This window comes from Rhinatrema bivittatum, chromosome 1 (assembly GCF_901001135.1).
Source record: "Rhinatrema bivittatum chromosome 1, aRhiBiv1.1, whole genome shotgun sequence".
In the NCBI taxonomy this organism is placed as follows: Eukaryota; Metazoa; Chordata; class Amphibia; order Gymnophiona; family Rhinatrematidae; genus Rhinatrema; species Rhinatrema bivittatum.
The window spans coordinates 515,276,221-515,295,724 of NC_042615.1; the positions used below are offsets into that span (position 1 = coordinate 515,276,221).

At 43.8% G+C, this 19,504-nt stretch overlaps 1 protein-coding gene across 1 annotated transcript in view; it reads right to left on the reverse strand.

The window, feature by feature from the left end:
- Positions 1-18,586: 18,586 nt before the first annotated feature.
- Positions 18,587-19,504, reverse strand: part of LOC115098784 (olfactory receptor 1E1-like) — a 43,181-nt gene continuing 42,263 nt past the window's right edge. Inside the window, exon 2 of the mRNA XM_029615722.1 lies at positions 18,587-19,504. This exon is cut by the window's right edge and continues 19 nt beyond it. Coding sequence (XP_029471582.1) covers positions 18,587-19,504 — 918 coding nt within the window.

Consider the following 19,504-nt stretch of genomic DNA (forward strand, 5'->3'; position numbering starts at 1 on the left):
GGTCCCACATAGGAGGCTTGTGAATAAAATGAGAAGCTTGGGAGTCAATACCAAGGTGGTGGAGTGGATTGCAAACTGGTTGACTGATGGAAAACAGTATCCAATGGTGAATGGAACCTACTCCGAAGACAGAACAGTATTTAGTGGAATATCACAAGGATCAGTTTTGGGACTGGTTCTGTTCAATATTTTGTGAGCAACTTTGCAGAAGAGCTAGAAAGTAAAGTTTGTCTATTTGTCAATGATACTAAACATGTACAACAGTGTAGACATGCCTAAAGGAGTAGAAAGAATGAAAGTTATTTAAGAAAGCTTGAAGAATAGTTGAAGACTCTGCAGCTGGGATTCAATGCCAATAAGTGCTGAGTCATGCATCTGGGGTGTGGTAATCTAAAAGAGCTGTATGTGCTGGGGGTGAAATACTAATGTGCCCAAAATGGGAGAGGGACCTTAGGGTCATAATATCTGGCATTGAAAGGCAGCAAAGCAATGTGATAAGGCAATAGCTTAAGCCAGAAGAATGCTGAGCTGCATAGAGAGAGAAATAACCAGTAAGAAATAGGTGATGATGCTCTTGTACAGGTCCTTGGTGAGGCCTCACGTGGAGTACTGTGTTCAGTTCTGGAGCCCGTATCTCATAAAGGATAGAGACAGGATGGAGGCAGTCTAGAGAAGGGTAACCAAAATAGTGTGGTGTCTGTATCTGACGACTTATGAGGAGAGGCTGAAGGATCTAAGTATGTATACCCTGGAAGAGAGGAGGTGCAGGGGAAATATTATACAGATCTTCAGATACCTGAAAGGTTTTAAAGATCCATGAATCTTTTTCATTGCAAAGCAAACAGTAGAACTAGGTAGGGGTCATGAAATGAAACTCCAGGAGGGATGATTCAGAATCAACATCAGGAAATATTTCTTCATGGAGAGAGTGGTGGAAGCCTGGAATGCCCTTCCAGAAGAGGTGGTGAAGACGAAAACAGCAAACAAATTCAAAAAAATCATGGATAAATACCATGGTTCCTAAAGACTAGAGCTGGAAATGAAGAATGTATGGGAGTAACCTGCATGAAGCAGCAGCTACTACCCCTAACAGAAGGCATAGGGATTACTAGCCTTAACCAATTAGCTTTCATGATTTTCACACAACTGCAATATCACTAACTGCTTTGACAGCAGGGGGGAAAAAAGGGGTATTAGATTCAGCTGATAGCCAATGCTCGACCCTGACTTTTACGGTCCGGGATTATGATATGCAGACTTTAGGGAAAAAGTGCAGGACGGCCTCTACAGCCAATTTCAAAAGTAAATCACATTCAAGCAGAATTGTCTGAATTATCAACAAGACTTCTCAGCCTGTAAAAATATTCAGTCCGATACAGTACAGTGCGCTCCGACGGATCGCATTGTTAACCTGCCCTTTGACGCGCATTTTCCCTTACCCCTTATTCAGTAAGGGGCAGAAAACGTGCGTCCATGCATGTTGATGGCCCTATTAGGTATGCCCATGCGATACAGTAAGTAAAATGTGCAGCCACGCCGCACATTTACTTTAAGAAATTAGCGCCTACCCAAAGGTAGGCGCTAGTTTCTTCCGGCACCCTCCGACTTAATATCATGGCGATATTAAGTCGAGGTCCCGAAGAGTAAAAAAAAGAAAAAAAAAAATTAAAATGGGCCATCGGCTGTCGGCCCCGAAAACCGGATGCTCAATTTTGCCGGCGTCCAGTTTCCGAGCCCGTGGCTGTCAGCAGGCTCGAGAACCAATGAGCGTCGGCTGTCAAACCCGGGTCAAAAGGAGGCATTAGGGACACTAGGGAAACTACTCTGCCAAAGCACCTTGGCCCTGCTCATTCAGCATCCCCTGCTATTCAGCTCTGTTAATGCACCTTAATCCTGCCCTGTAGCATCTCTTGCTCTCCCGTAGGCCACCACAAATAGCAGTTTCTGTGTTTACCTTCCTCTTCAGTAACAAAGATTTCATAGAATTCATCTCTGCCAAGAGTTTTGTTTCATAAATGCTGAATGATCTGAATCTTTTCCATTCTGAGATTTCTAAAACATTTTCCACAAATGTACTTGGTGATTTATACATTACCCAAAAGATGTTTCTGGTGCATCTTTCAGAGAATGCTGTTTCTTTTCTAGACTCTGAGGGCTTGGGGTGTGGTTGCTTGATTTCTTATATTTATATAATCTCCCATGAACAATTAAGCTGAGTTTTGGAGTCCTTGAAGTTCACACACCCAGAAGGAAGAGAATCCCTACAGCTCTCTGCAATATCCTTGGAGTTTTCATTACAGAATTGTCACTTGCTACAGGCAGCACACCTAGTATTATGACAGACACTTGATGCACCTAAATTGTGTGCTCTTCATATTTAATTCCCTACTATTACTCTTTCTTATGATTTCTATAGCATTGCACAGATAGACATAAGAGAAAGACCTTGTTCTATGGAGATTGCAGTCTATACGAAGAGAATTCTCTAAAGTGATTGCAGTCAGAAAATGATCTTTGATTCATAAAATTGTTGATTTTGTCAACTTTAACCAAAAGCTCTAAAAAATATGAAGACAGGGTATATTAATAAAGTTGGAGGAGGCAGTGCTAGGAAAGGTTGTTGAATGCAATGCATCGATTCAATAATATTACACATGGGCAGCAATGTCTAAAAGCTGAATTTTAAAAGAGATATTCACACAAAAAGGGCCACATACACATGTATGTGGTCTTGTACATGTGTCCCAAGTATTTTACAGTTTACATATGTATCCATATCTGTGTGGGCGAGCATTTGGACATGTGCACAAAAGATGCGTTCCAGGAGTTTTCCCTGGTGTGACTAACATAAATCACTATTTTATAGCTTCCCAAGCATATATACTTCTGCTAATTATTTGTTAAAAGTGAGAATAAAAGTATTTATTGCCAAATACTGACTGAGTGAGGAGTGTGGGTAAACTGGGAGAGTTTGAAGAATCAGGAGGTTCTTGATGGTTTGGGGAAGGACTGGGCAAACTGGTGGCCTAATTCTTAAAACTGGTAATTTCCTTCACACACTCATGTTTTAAATTCACTGACTTGTGAGTGGAAAAGACAAGTGTTAAGAAAAATATATGTGTGAAATGTCCACACATAAATGTTTAAAATAGGAAGTATAAAAATACCTGTACAGCAGAAGTGCACCATTTATCTGGATAAGCTTTCACTTATCTGGCTTTCTGTGACCTCTCCATCTAGTTTACTTAGCTGAATAAGTCTCTAAAAGCATCATCTAGCCAGATAAATCAAAACTTCTCTGAATACGTTGAAAATATATTCCGTGTATTTTTTCATGTACACATCTACGTTGTAGAGCAGAATTACGCTGATTTTATATCATGTGCATTCAACTGCACACACATTATAAAATACATGAGTGTACACGAGGGTGTGCTGTATATACATATATACGGGAGCACACGCACATGTTTGAAAGCTATCCCTCCAACTGAGCACTAGACAGTGTTACAAGTGAAAATGATTAATGGTAAGATGAGAGAATTTGTTCAAATTAAAAAGAGAGAGACTGTCTATAAACATGTGACATATGAGGAAATTTCTTATGTACTGCATTATCTGCATAGATGATAGATATTTCTGAAAACCTAGAAGACCTCACACACAAATAGATAACCTTCACAATTGGGACTGTTTCCTACTTCTGTAATACTGAAGGAAACATTAGCCTCTATCAAAGCGTTAGAAATAATGTTCTCAGAAATCAATAGCAGAATTTAGAAGAAATATTTTAAAAACCAATCTTCTCTGGCCATATACTACAATAGAGATTAGAGATGTGAATCGTGTCCTCGATCGTCTTAACGATCGATTTCGGCTGGGAGGGGGAGGGAATCGTATTGTTGCCGTTTGGGTGTGTAAACTATCGTGAAAAATCGTTAAAATCGTGAGCCGGCACACTAAACCCCCCTAAAACCCACCCCGACCCTTTAAATTAAATCCCCCACCCTCCCGAACCCCCCCAAATGCTTTAAATTACCTGGGGATCCGGCGGTGGTCCAGAACGGCGGCGGTCTGGAACGGCCCCCTCAATAGAATCGTGTTGTCTTCAGCCAGCGCCATTTTTCAAAATGGCCGCCGCAAAATGGCGGCGGCCATAGACAAAAACGATTCGACGGAGGAGGTCGTTCCGGACCCCCGCTGGACTTTTGGCAAGTCTTGTGGGGGTCAGGAGGCCCCCCCAAGCTGGCCAAAAGTTTCCTGGGAGTCCAGCGGGGTTCCGGGAGCGATTTCTTGCCGCGAATCGTTTTCATACGGAAAATGGCGCCGGCAGGAGATCGAGTGCAGGAGGTCGTTCAGCGGCGGTCCAGAACCCCCGCTGAACGACCTCCTGCAGTCGATCTCCTGCCGGCGCCATTTTCCGTACGAAAACGATTTGCGGCAAGAAATCGCTCCCGGAACCCCGCTGGACTCCCAGGAAACTTTTGGCCAGCTTGGGGGGGCCTCCTGACCCCCACAAGACTTGCCAAAAGTCCAGCGGGGGTCCGGAACGACCTCCTCCGTCGAATCGTTTTTGTCTATGGCCGCCGCCATTTTGCGGCGGCCATTTTGAAAAATGGCGCCGGCTGAAGACAACACAATTCTATTGAGGGGGCCGTTCCGGACCGCCGCCGTTCTGGACCACCGCCGGATCCCCAGGTAATTTAAAGCATTGGGGGGGGGTTTCGGGAGGGTGGGGGATTTAATTTAAAGGGTCGGGGGTGGGTTTTAGGGGGTTTTAGTGTGCCAGTTTTCCTGCCCTCCCCCTTCCCCCGATTTACGATTTTTTAACGATAAATCGGGGGAATTGGTATTGTATCGTGGCCCTAACGATTTTTTGACGATTTAAAATATATCGGACAATATTTTAAATCGTCAAAAAACGATTCACATCCCTAATAGAGATTCACATGGGTCCTGGATTTCAGAACAGCCAACTTTATATAAATGAATATTATGTTAAGGAAGCCTTATCAGGCATAGGGAATCTAAGAAACAGTGAGGATTTAGGTTTTTCTACTCCTAAACACTGTTGGTGCTGTAGCCCATGCTTCCTTCCCCTCTCCCTGAGGATGACAGAACAGAAGCTCTAAAATCTAAGTCACAGACTTCTTTCCTTGGCTGTATCTCCTCCAAGCACATCTCCTCTCCCTGTGTCTCTAAAAAGCAGGAGGAGAGGGGCTGGATTAATGAGTAAAGTTGCTTTGTTTTTGCTTCCTGCTGTGTGCTCCTTCCTCATATCTTTCCTCCTGTTCCCTTCACAGGACAGGACAGTAGGGGCTGAAAGAGGAAATACAGAGTTTTTTCTTTATTCTGCCTTTCTAGCCTGCCTCCTGCCCCCTGAACTGGGAGGGGAGAAGAGATCAGAGCAGGAGATAGAAGGCTGTTTCCTGCTGAGTGGGATGTAGCACACCTGGAAGGCAGCAAATCCTCAGCTGCTCTGCTGCACACCAGACTTTTGCTGCCCTAGGCACAGGCCTAGTGTGCGTATTGGCTAATCCAGGCCTGCTAAGAAACACAAAGAAAATTTTGAGAATGTTAAAAAGAAGTCTTGAAATGTCAAGAAATCATTATGTCATGCATGTTAGTGTAAGCGTAAGTGGTCCACCAAGCAACTAGGAGAAAAATAGAGAAAAGCATTCAGGAATACAGACACAGAAGGATGAAGACAGGCGAATATGTCAGGAGAAATAAGGAAACAGGAAAGGTAATTAAACGGGAAAATGATCAAATGGAGACATAAGTTGAGTTGCAGTTGGACACTGCTGGCGAGATAGTGGACCCTTGGGCCGGCCTACCTAGGGTGACAGGGTAGGCCGGGGGGCAGAGCCACAGGCAGGAGGTGTTCACCCGGGAACCAGGAGCCCCCCGGGAGGAGCCCATAGGGCACTGGGACCTCGGGACTTGGAAATACAGGCAGAAAGTCCAGTGAATGAGATAGGCTAGACCGGGACCAGAGCAAACAGGGGGGAATGGAAGTCCAAGGTACCCGGGAAGCAGGGAACCAGCTGTACAGGGCCGAGGGCCGGCTGAAGACAGGGCAGCGGGTGGCAGCGGAGTCTGTAGCAAACCGGAAGCTGAAGCGGTGTTGGAAGCAGACCTGAGCGTGGCAGCCTGCCGGGCATTCAGTCGGGGACCTTACCTGCATTGGAGTTTGTTCCCCTGGGCTCAGGGCTGGAGGTAAGTGCAGTAGTCCATGGGTCAGGCCCACAGACCACCAAGAGCAGCATCCTTCGATTCTGCCCATCTCCCTCTCAACATTATAGTTATTTCCTTTCCTTCAGAGACCCTCTTGTTCCATATTTTCTTGAATTCTTGTCTCCACCACCTCCATAGGGAGGCTGTTTTATGCATCCACCATGCTTTCTATAGAGAAATATTTCCTTAGGTTACTCCTGAGTCTATCCCTTTTCATCCTCATTCCATAACCAATTGTTCTAGAGCCTCTTTTCTGTTGAAAGAGGCCCACGTATTCTACATTTATTTCTTGGAGGTATTTAAATGTCTTTATCATATCTCCCCTTTCCCTCCTTACATCTAAGATATACATGTTTACATTTGTGAGTTCCTATATGTTTTATGACGAAGACTGTTCACCATTTTAGCAGCTGCCCTCTTGGCTGACTCTCTATGGTTTATATCCTTTTCAGAGTTCAGAATTACACACAAAACTCCAAATGAGATCTCATCAGAGCCGTATAGAGAGGCAATATCACCTCCCTGTTTCTGCTGGCTATTCCTTTCCCGTTGCACCTAAACATCTTATCTATATGTTTGGACATGTTGGTGGCAATATTCAGCCACTGAGTGGCTTGATTAGTTACCCGCTGAATATACCTCTCCATGATGCTCAGGCTGGGGCTCAAGCTTTACTACTTCCCATGCCATAGTTTTCTCGGGTGGTGCTGCACCAATAGTTTAAGAGGAATGTCTTTCAGGATACTAAAAGAGGGAAACAGCAGTTTCATAGGCGCTGGTTTTATTAATATAAGCATGGCATCAATCCCTGTAAACTCCTTAGGGCTAGGTGACTTAGGTTCTGTCTTGCTGTGAAGATTCCTGCTTCCCGATGACATGAAACTTTGCAAGGGAAGTACTTACGAGCCCCAACTTCCTTTCCCATGGGAGAAGATGGCTTGAGCAATGAAGTCAGGGAACTCAGAAGTAATAGCTCTTCCTGGATCTCCTTTGTGAACAATTTATTCTATCAGGCCTTACATTGCAGGATCACCGGAAGCCATCATTAACATACCTGACATTCCTCATATTCATAACATATGTGAGGGAAGGCATCAACCAGCCCTAGCCACAAATAACCTTTCACTTGTTAAGCTTTCAGCTTGTTGGGCAGATTCGCTATACTTTTGAATATTGTGTCAGCAGCAACAGAGATGGCAATGATGCTTTCAGCAATTGGCACCCATTGGTACTTAACATATAAATGGTAGCAATTGACATTCAATTTATGTTTTGCAGATTGCACTCTACTATAATAATATAGAGAACAATTCACTCTTTATATAAGGACCTTCATAACACCCGTGCTAAGGTTACTCATGTTCTTTTCACCTTTCAGCACATAAGGATCCCTTCTAAACCTTGGTCCAAAATAATATTTTTGTTAATTTTTAAAAATGTTTATATTGCATGTAAAAACCAAGATCAAAAAATGAACTTCCCTGTGTTACTTGAAGAGAAGTACTGGTAGCATGCCCGACATGATATCACATTTTGTGAATGTTGCTTCAGGGGCCTGAACAAGTCCAACTTGTAGGTTGTCTCTACGGTTTTAACAATGGTGTATCTTCAGCACAGCGTTCTATTAAACTTGATTTTAGAAGCGTACCCACGGCTTCCGGGGATGACGTCACCCCGCACAGAAGCCTAAGCTGCAAGCTCCGTGATCCCCCCTCCTTTCATCCCCCACCATCTGCCGGTGCCTTGTTTGAGCCAGCTCCAAAACATTACAGCTGTGCCTGGGGAACTCTCAGGAACAAGATTGCAGCGTTTTCGGGGCATTTCGAGGCCGAGATGCACAGGATGCGCCATTGCAGCACTCGGACCAGCACGGAAAGAAAGGCCCCAGCTTCCAAAATGGCGTCCGGCGCTGAGAGCACAAAACATCTAGCCACTATTTCGGAGGATGTTCTCCTGAAAATCTCTTCTCGAGTCTCCGGCGCCTTAGATGAGAGGCTCATTAAATTACAAGCTGCGATGGACGACTTAAAGAATGTGATGGAAGGACAGGCCAAGCAGTTAGATGCAGTGGAACACCACATGGGAGTCCAACATGACCGCCTGGTGCAGGCAGAAAGGTAGGTACAGCTCTTAACAGTACAGCAGGCAGCCCTAGTGGAAAAAGTCGATGACCAGGAAAACAGGCATCGCCAAAACAATCTAAAGATAGTGGGGCTGCCTGAGTCTGTTTCAGAGCCTGAACTCTATAAGTTCATAGAGGAATGGCTCCCTAGCACTTTAGGCCTGACCACCTTGCTGGACAGCTGCGATGTGAGAGGACACACCGGATGGGCCTGCACGGGAAGGGGGCAATCACCGGAGACCTGTTATGGCATGCATTATAAATTGGCTACATAAAGTCCAGTTAATGAGGGAGTTTCGGAAGCAGCCCAAGCTGGAATACCAGGGGAATAGGATTCTCATTTTTAATGATTTCTCAGCAGTGGTGGCCTCCCAGCGAAAAGCCATGGTCCCTACATGCAAGGAGCTGCACAAACAGGGGATACCATTTGCTCTGCTCTACCCAGCCAAGCTTCACATCCAGCATAACAATAAAACTGTCTTTTGCACAACCCACGAGGAAGCGTCTAATTTCTTGGCCAGCTTGAACCCGGAGGCGAACCCTTAACAATCTCTTGTTGCGAAATACCTGAAGGCTGAACTATCAGGACTTGGCATGTTGTTGAAAGGCTAATACTTGCTTCTGTTTTACTGTCAGTCTTAAGCAGCACTCGGGCAACTAAACTACGGCCTTAGATTCAGCACCCCTGGCATAACATATCTTCGATGGCAGCGTAATCTGTATTTCTCTCTTTTAACTAATCCCACAGTCCAGTTCTGCCAAGTGCTGGGTGATTACACCTGCTGGGTCAGAAGATCTAGGGCACTGATAACCGTGTAACAGCCCTAGTTCCCATGGGGTGACTTATCCCTGCTGAAAGGGGAGCACCCGGGTTCTTTTTGTTCCAGCGGACATGCTCGCATAGAGTTGGTGGCCTATGAACTGTTTTTTTTCTAGTTTTCTGATTTGAAGTTGTTGCTGCTGGCCTTATTATTGTTCATGCAGGTTCTTCTCTGTTCCAATCTCCTGTTGTATTTGGGGGTGGAGAGGGGGGATGGAGGGGGATGGAGGCGAACCCCGACTGGTAAGGGGGGAGCAGACATCTTGGTCCTCCTAGAGCTGAGTACGATGTCAAATGGAACTGTATGGTGGGGTGTATGGTGGGTCTGGTGTGCATGGTGTGTATGTGCAGAGATGTTGGACCGAGAGGAGGGAAGGGAGGGTATGCTAGGAGTGGTTCTCATAGTCTTTGGTCGGAGTTTACTGACATGGATTAAAATACAGTCTACCCCACTGTTACTGCCAGATGATCCAGGAGGCCTAGGCTTGGGGGCCAAGGGACTTGCAAACACCATAATCATTGTGAGATGCCTCATAGAGGCCTACTCCTGATGCATTTCACTCTATGGCTATGATAAAGTTTATGTCCCTGAATGTGGATGGCATTCACTCCCCTATTAAGCAGAAGAAATTGCTGACGGCCTTCAAGCGAATTGGCTCCCAAGTGGTGTTTCTTCAGGAGACTCACTTATCAGCTGGAGAGCACGCTAAATTGCAGAGGGAGTAGGTGGGACAGTGCTTTTCCTCTTCTTACTCCACCAGGAAACGAGGGGTGGCTATACTAATTCATAAACAACTACCTTTTCAATCTGAGAAAATGTGGCATGACATGGAGGGCAGATATGTTATTGTTAAGGGGACATGTAATCAACAAAAAGTAGTGTTTTGCAATGTATATGCCCCAAATGTTTACAACCATGAGTTTTTTACCTATTTAATGGGCATTCTTACTGAATTTTCTGATTATGCATTGCTATTAGGGGGAGACTTTAATACTGTAGCGAATAAGCAAGAGGATTGCAGACCCCCGCGGCCTGTGGACACCCATGATCACCGTCAGGGCGTTAATTTTTTATGCCAGGAACTTTGCCTGTTAGATATATGGAGGGCCCTCCACCAGAGGGAGCAGGATTACACTTTTTACTCTCACCCACATGGGTCCTACTCCCGCCTTGATTATTTTTTAGTCTCCGGGTCCCTATTTCCCAGAGTGGCATCGGCTTCCATCGGTACCATTGCTCTTTCAGATCATGCCCCGGTGTCAGCTAGTGTCACTCTTGGGTCGATTCCTAAACCCCCTTTCTCTTGGTGAATGTCTCCAAGCCTGCTATTATTGGAGTGGTTTATAGGCCTCCAAACCAAAAGGAAGAACTTGACAGAGATCTGGTTGAAGACATCCAAAAGATAGGAAAGAAGGGAGAAGTGGTGATTGTTGGAGACTTTAATTTGCCGGATGTAGACTGGAGAATCCCACCTGCAGAATCTAACAATAGTAGAGAAATAGTGGATGCTCTGCAAGGAGCTTTGTTCAAACAAATGGTAATGGAACCCACAAGAGAGGGAGCTATACTCAATTTAGTGCTCACTAATGGAGATAATGTCTCTGATGTGCAGGTGGGATCTCACCTCAGCACCAGTGATCATCAAACGGTATGGTTTAATATCACAAAAAGGATATGGAAAAGAAGCACATGAACCAGAGTTTCGCAGTTCAAAAACACGGACTTTGATGAAATGGGGAAGAACCTGGAGGAAGAACTAGTAGGCTGGGAGAACGAGAGAGATGTGGAACAAAGGTGGACCAAACTAAAAGGAGCAATTACCAAGGCTCTATAATGCCACTTGCCAACTTCGGTTCATTGGTGAGTGGCTCATAGATCAATACTCTTATTGTGAAGATGGTTTTATAATCAGTATGATCTCACTGTGGTAACTTTTATTCTTGATACAAACCACTAATAACATTTTTCGTACCCTGGACATTCCTCGTAGTTTAATTCAACTGTGTCGACAGGCCTGGCGATGGTTACAACTGCAAGGAGGCCTGAACAGCATGCTTTCCTTACTAATGCCACTACTGGGCAATCAGGAATTCCTGCCTGGATGGACGCACTGCCAGTTTTGATGACTGGCTTCAAAAAGGTCTGCCGTTTATTTTCCATCTCTTCGCAAGCGACTCTCCAACAGTGTGTAAGAGAAATCAGGGAAGCTAACCAATTTGGCAGTACAATAATAATGGGAGATTTCAATTACCAGAATATTGACTGGGTAAATGTAACATCAGGACTTGTTAGAGACATAAAGTTCCTGGATGTAATAAATGACTACTTCATAGAGCAATTGGTTCAGGAACCAACAAGATAGGGAACTATTTTAGATTTAATTCTTAGTGGAATGCAGGATTTGGTGAGAGAGGTAACGGTGGTGGGGCCACTTGGCAATAGTGATCATAACATGATCAAATTTAAACTAATAACTGGAAGGGGGACAATAAGTAAATCTGCAACTCTAACACTAAACTTTCAAAGGGGAAACTTTGATAAAATGAGGAAAATTGTTAGAAAAAAACGGAAAGGTGCAGCTGCAAAGGTTAAAAGTGTTCAACAGGCATAGACATTGTTTAAAAATACAATCCAAGAGGCACAGTCCATATGTATTCCACACATTAAGAAAGGAGGAAGCAAGGCAAAACAATTACAGTCATGGTTAAAGGGTGAGGTGAAAGGCTAGTTTAGCCAAAAAAAATCCTTCAAAAATTGGAAGAAGGATCCATCTGAAGAAAATAGGATACAACATAAGCATTGTCAAGTTAAGTGTAAAACATTGATAAGACAGGCGAAGAAAGAATTTGAAATGAAGTTGGCCATAGAGGCAAAAACTCAAAATAAAAACTTTTTAAAATATATCTGAAGCAAGAAACCTGTGAGGGAATCGGTTGGACCATTAGATGACTGAGGGGTTAAAGGGGCTCTTAGGGAAGATAAGGCCATTGCAGAAAGACTAAATTAATTCTTTGCTTCCGTGTTTACTAATGAGGATGTTGGGGAGATACCAGTTCACAAGATGGTTTTCAGGGGTGATGAGTCAAATGAACTGAACAAAATCACTGTAAATGTGGAAGATGTAGTAGGCCAGACTGACAAACAAGAGTAGCAAATCACCTGGACCACATAATATGCATCCTAGGGTATTGAAGGAACTAAAAAATGACATTTCTGATCTATTTGTTAACATGTGTAACCTATCATTAAAATCATCCATTGTACCTGAAGACTGGAGGGTGGCCAATACAACCCCAATATTTAAAAAAGGCTCAGGGGCGAACCGAGTAACTATAGACCAGTGAGCCTGAATTCCGTGCCTGGAAAAATAGTGGAAACTATTCTCAAGATCAAAATCGTGGAGCATATAGAAAGAAATGGTTTAATGGAACACAGTCAACATGGATTTACCCAAGGGAAGTCTTGCCTAACAAATCTTCATTTTTTTGAAGGGGTTAATAAACATGTGGATAAAGGTGAACCAGTAGATGTAGTGTATTTGGATTTTCAGAAGGCGTTTGACAAAGTCCCTCATGAGAGGCTTCTAAGAAAACTAAAATGTCATGGGATAGGAGGCGATGTCCTTTCATGGATTACAAACTGGTTAAAAGACAGGAAACAGAGAGTAGGATTAAATGGTCAATTTTCTCAGTGGAAAAGGGTAAACAGTGGAATCCCTCAGGGATCTGTACTTGGACCGGTGCTTTTCAATATTTATTTATTTATTTATTTTTAATTTTTATATACCGACATTCTTACATCCGATGTAAATCATACCGGTTTACATTAAACAGAATAGCAGGAAATGCATTTCCATAGTCTAATACAAAGAACATTTCTAATTAAAATTATTAACAAGCGAAAAGAAAAGGTAAAGAATTGGAATAAAGTTTAAATAAAAGAAAAATATAAAAGATTTTTTTTACAAGCACAAGGGTTGCACGAAGGGGTGCACAAAGGGGAGGGCCCCTTTGTTGCGCCCCTTTGGCACGCGGCACCTGATGGTAGGCGCTCTTCAACCGTCGCCGGAGCTCCCAGTGACATCGGGGGGGGGGGGGGGGCGTGGTCATAGATCGCAGTCATCCAATTTCCCTCACCTCCTGCTGTTGGCTGTTGGTTCTGTATCTTTTTTTTTTTTTCCCTGCCATTCAGTTTGTTGTTTAGTTCTCGCGGGGGCCCAGGATGGAGGGTGGCCTCCTCGCTCGACGGCGCCTGATGGTGAGGCGCTCTTCAACCGTCGCCGGAGCTCCCAGTGACGTCAGTGGGGGGGCATGGTCATAGATCGCAGTCATCCAATTTCCCTCACCTCCTGCTGTTGGCTGTTGGTTCCGTATCTTTTTTTTTTTTCCTGCCATTCAATATATATATAAATGATCTGGAAAGGAGGACCTTGCAAGACTGGAATATTGGGCATCCAAATAGCAGATGAAATTCAATGTGGACAGGTGCAAGGTATTGCATATAGGGAAAAATAACCCTTGCTGTAGTTACACGATATTAGGTTCATATTAGGAGCTACCACCCAGGAAAAAGATCTAGGCATCATAGTGAATAATAGGGATGTAAATCATTTTTTGACGATTTAAAACAATCGTCAGATATATTTTAAATCATCAAAAATCGTTAAGAGTCGCGATACAATAGAAATTTCCAAAATTTATCGTGAAAAATCGTAAATCGGGGGAGGGGGAGGGCGGGGAAAACTGGCACACCAAAAAAACCACTAAACCCACCCCAACCCTATAAAATGAATCCCTTACCTTCCCCCATCCTCCCGAACACCCCCCCCCAAACCTTTTACGAGTACCTGGTGGTCCAGTGGGGGCGCGAGGACCGATCTCCCGCTCTCGGTCCAATGGAGCCATTTTGGCTGCCACTCAAAAATGGCGCCGATGGCCCGATAAAAAAAAACCCACCCGACCCTTTGAAAATGACCCCTTAGCTTCCCCCACCCTCCCAATCCCCCAAAAATATTTTAAAATTACCTGGTGGTCTAGTGGTGGTCCTGGGAGCGATCTCCCATTCTCAGGCCGTCGGCTGCCATTTATAAAGATGGCGCCGATGGCCCTTTGCCCTTACCATATGACAGGGTATCCGTGCCATTGGCCGGTCCCTGTCACATGATAGGAACACTGGCTGGCCGGCACCATCTTTATAGATGGCAGCCACCATCTTTAAAGATGGCCACCACCGTATTTAAAGATGGCCGCCGCCATCGTAAAGATGGCCACCGCCATCTTTAAGGATGGCGCCGGCCATCCAGTGCTCCTCCCATGTGACAGGAGCCGGCCAATGGCACGGCTACCCTGTCACATGGTAAGGGCAAAGGGCCATCGGCGCCATCTTTATGAGTGGCAGCCGACAGCCCGAGAACGGGAGATTGCTCCCGGGACCACCACTAGAGCATTAACTGTGTGTATGTTTATTGAATAAGGGTATTATCTCCAGGTAATAGCCATCATTCCCGCGAGCCACCCATTCTTCATACACATCCTCTAGACTTTATAGATCGAAAGTATTTATCCCACGCCCCTTTGAAGTCTTTCACAGTTCTGGTCTTCACCACTTCCTTCGGAAGGGCATTCCAGGCATCCACCACCCTCTCGTGAAGAAATACTTCCTGATATTGGTTCTGAATCTACCTTCCTGGAGCTTTAAATTGTGACCCCTGGTTCTGCTGATTTTTTTCAGACGGAAAAGATTTGTCGTTATCTTTGGGTCATTAAAATCTTTCAAGTATCTGAAAGTCTGTATCATATCACCTCTGCTCCTCCTTTCCTCCAGGGTGTACATATTTAGTAGGGATGTGAATCATTTTTTGACGATTTAAAATATCGTCCGATATATTTTAAATCATCAAAAATCGTTAGAGGCGCGATACAATAACAATTCCCCCGATTTATCGTCAAAAAATCGTAAATCGGGGGAAGGGGGAGGGGAAGGGGGAGGGCGGGAAAACCAGCACACTAAAACAACCCTAAAACCCACCCCGGCCCTTTAAAATAAATCCCCCACCCTCCCGAACCCCCCCAAAATGCCTTAAATTACCTGGGGTCCAGAGGAAGGGTCCCGGTGTGATCTTTTACTCTCGGACCTCCGTGCGTTGTGGAAATGGCAGGTCAAAGGTAGCGCCGGCGCCATTTCGTTTTTTTGTCCCCCGATGTCAGGAGCGTAGGAGATCGCTCCCGGACCCCCGCTGGACCCCCAGGGACTTTTGGCCAGCTTGGGGGGGCCTCCTGACCCCCACAAGACTTGCCAAAAGTCCAGCGGGGGTCCGGAACGATCTCCTACCGCGAATCATTTTTCCGTACGGAAAAACGATTCGACTGCAGGAGGTCGTTCCGGACCCCCGCTGGACCCCCAGGGACTTTTGGCCAGCTTGGGGGGGCCTCCTGACCCCCACAAGACTTGCCAAAAGTCCAGCGGGGGTCCGGAACGACCTCCTGCAGTCAAATCGTGTTGCCGTCCGGCCGGCGCCATTTTCCGTACTGAAAAACGATTCGCGGTAGGAGATCGTTCCGGACCCCCGCTGGACTTTTGGCAAGTCTTGTGGGGGTCAGGAGGCCCCCCCAAGCTGGCCAAAAGTCCCTGGGGGTCCAGCGGGGGTCCGGGAGCGATCTCCTACGCTCCTGACTTCGGGGGACAAAAAAACAAAATGGCGCCGGCACTACCTTTGACCTGACAGGTCAAAGGTAGCGCCGGTGCCACTTCTACAACGCACGGAGGTCCGAGAGTAAAAGATCACACCGGGACCCTTCCTCTGGACCCCAGGTAATTTAAGGCATTTTGGGGGGGTTCGGGACCCCCCCAGGGACCAGGGAGGGTGGGAGTTTTATTTTAAAGGGTCAGGGTGGGTTTTAGGGTTGTTTTAGTGTGCCGGTTTTCTCACCCTCCCCCCCACTGGACCCCAGGTAATTTACGGCATTTTGGGGGGGGTTTGGGAGGGTGGGGGATTTATTTTAAAGGGTCGGGGTGGGTTTTAGGGATGTTTTAGTGTGCCGGTTTTCGATTTACACGATTTACACGATATTTAAAAAACCCAAACTGCGACGAACCGATTCCCTCCCCCTCCCAGCCGAAATCGATCGTTAAGACGATCGACCACACGATTCACATCTCTAATATTTAGATTCTTCAATCTCTCCTCATAAGACATTTGATGAAGACCTTCTACCTTTTTGGTCGCCCTTCTCTCTACCGCCTCCATCCATCCATCCTGTTAGGGCCCTAACGCATGCGATAAGACCATATTGCATACAAAAAGGGCCTTTTCGCATGCGATATAATGCAAATTAGGGGGAGAGGAGTAGTCGGGGAGGGGAGGACTCAGGGTGGGGAGGGGCAGAGTTGCTAACATTATCGTCGGCAGTAGTGTGTCCAATAGCACTACCTTTCATGGTGCAAAGGCTGCAGGCTTTCGCAGGCCCGCCCTCCCCCACCTCTGTTTTTGCAGGATTCATCATTCTGCGAAGAATGATGAATCCAGGCCTAAGAGAGGAAATGATGCATTAAATAGAAAGGAAGAGAAGGTTTGCCAAAGCTGTTGGATGTTATATCTGTACCATATGCAGAGTTTAGATCTATACAGAAATGTATTCAACCCAAAGATATTACACCCACATAGATAGCATAACCCTGCAAATCCAACAGGATACCACAGTAAGTGAGATTGCTGACTCTCAAGAATTGTCTTGGAGACTCCAGAAATTACAGATTCACATCCAGGGCACTTATGCAAGCAATTATCAACAAAAAATAGAAAAAGAAAGCTGAAGGACAAACCATGTTTATTATTTCACCTTCTCATTCCTTTCATATGTTCCTGGAGATTAAAGTTCAATCTTAAAACTTGGTTATTCGAACAGGCTTATAAAGAAGGCATTGGTTAAAGCTAACTTATCTAAACTCTACTAATCACAACATTTAATGATAGTTTTCTGCCATATGGACTGTGCCCAAGATCATGTCTCCATTTATTGTTTTTATATTTTGCATAGGTTAAATTAAGTGCCTGATTGATTAATTGTATTATAGCAATAGTTCAATATCGTATTTTATGTTTATTTTTTACCACTCATATTTTATTATTATTTTTTAAATTTGTGTATGTATTAATGCTGTTCTTATGATTATATTGAATTTATTATTTTATGAATTATTGAAAGTTGTGTTTTCTAATTTTGAAAAATCTGTAAACCGATGTGATGGTAAGTCCAAACATCGGAATATAAAAGCTGAACAAATAAATAAAATAAAGTTAGTGTCTGCAATATCAAGGTTTAAGAGAACAACATGGCAAAACACAACTTTTGCAAAGTGAATACAATAAACATTGATTTATTTATTTATTTTGGATGAATAAATCTATTTTGACTGTAGTATCTATTCTGTGATCATTTGCTATTTTTTTAGTTAAAGAACTGAATGAGATTGTCTAGAACATATCTCTTGACAGCGCATCCCTTTTACAAACCATTTATATATGCATTTAAAAGTAGAATTAATTCTGACAACAATTTATAATCAAGATTAACAGCACTACGGTGTGAGAGAGACTCTCCCAAAATCACATTGACAGACACTCTGGATTTGGGTGGGATTTGTGCATGATATTATTTATGAATTTACAATACTACTACAACAATCCAGGGCGCAAATAATCAAATAACTAGACTCCAATAATAAAAGAAAAAAGTCCCAAATTGAATTTCAGTAAATATTATTATTATTAATGATAAACTTAATAAATCTTAAATAAAAACACTTTTTAAGAAAAACAAAACCAGTGAAAAAATAGAAGTGAATTTGTCTTTTTCACTTCAGTTTTTTCACTAATTTTAAAAAAAATATTTTAAAAAATAAATATTGTTATAGAGTAGGTTAACAATTTCTTGAATATAATTTAGGATTCTTTTATTTATGAAATAATGAGAGAGCAAACGAGGAATATAATTATGGATGAATTTTATAATTTTAAGTCCTCTATCAGGGACATTCATCTAATATTGTTTTTGTTAATACATTTCCTGGATTTTGTGAGTGGAGGACATTGACACCTTTCTTTCCAATGCAATACTGATTTCAATGATCTTAAAGGTATAGAGGCAGGCAAATGTGACACTGGAAAGCTGAAGACATCTGACACTCTGAGCTAGGAGAAAGAGTCAGGATGGAATTTAGAACCCTTCAATACTCTACTAGTGTGAGATGCACATCAGATCTAAGATTGAATTTATATCTCCTCCATCTACCTGAGTCAGGAGTCAATGAAAAAGTAAAATGTATTTTTATGTTGTGAATTTGGGTACTTTTTCCTTGGTCAGTGTTTACCCTCTAGAAGAATATATTGTACATTGTAGTACTCTTCTCAGTGCCATAGTACTCTTCTCAGTGCCATCTTTACATCCCTGTTCCTCAGGCTATAGATGAATGGGTTAAGCATGGGAGACACCACATTGTACACCACACTAGTGATCAAGTCCTTTTCCAAGGAATAGCTGGATGATGGCCGGAAATACATGAAAATAAGTGTCCCATAGAAAAGCATCACCACAGTGAGGTGAGATGAGCAGGTGGAGAAGGTGTTATATCTTCCACCAGTGGATGTGATCTTCAAGATGGTATTGATAATGCGGATGTAGGAAATCAGGATGATCAGAAATGGCAGCATTATTATGAGTGAAGCCTCAGAGAAGAGCACTAGCTCATTGATGGAGGTGTCTGTACAGGAGAGCTGTAGCATTGCTGGGACATCACAGAAGAAATGATGTATCTTGTTGGAGTTGCAAAAAGAGAGACGGTATAATAATAGAGTATGTAACAAGGAATTCAGAAAGCTGATGATGAATGAAGCAGCTGACATGCTTAGACACACATTCTTGTTCATTATTGTGATATAATGCAGTGGATTACAGATGGCAACATAACGGTCATATGCCATGACGGAAAGGAGAATACATTCTGTGGAACCAAAGACAATGAAGAAATAGAGCTGGGTGATACATTGAGAGAAAGAGATGGTCTTCTTGTCAGAAATAAGGTTGCTTAACATTTTGGGGACAGTGACTGAGCTGAAACTCATGTCCACAAAGGACAAGTTACAGAGGAAGAAATACATGGGTGTATGGAGCTGGGAGTTCCCAGTAATCACCGAGATAATGGTTCCATTCCCCATCAGGTTCATCAGGTACATGGCCAGGAACACTACAATGAGGAGACCTCTCAGCTCTTCACGTTCTATGAGGCCCAGTAGAAGAAATTCTGTCACTGCTGTCTGATTCATCTG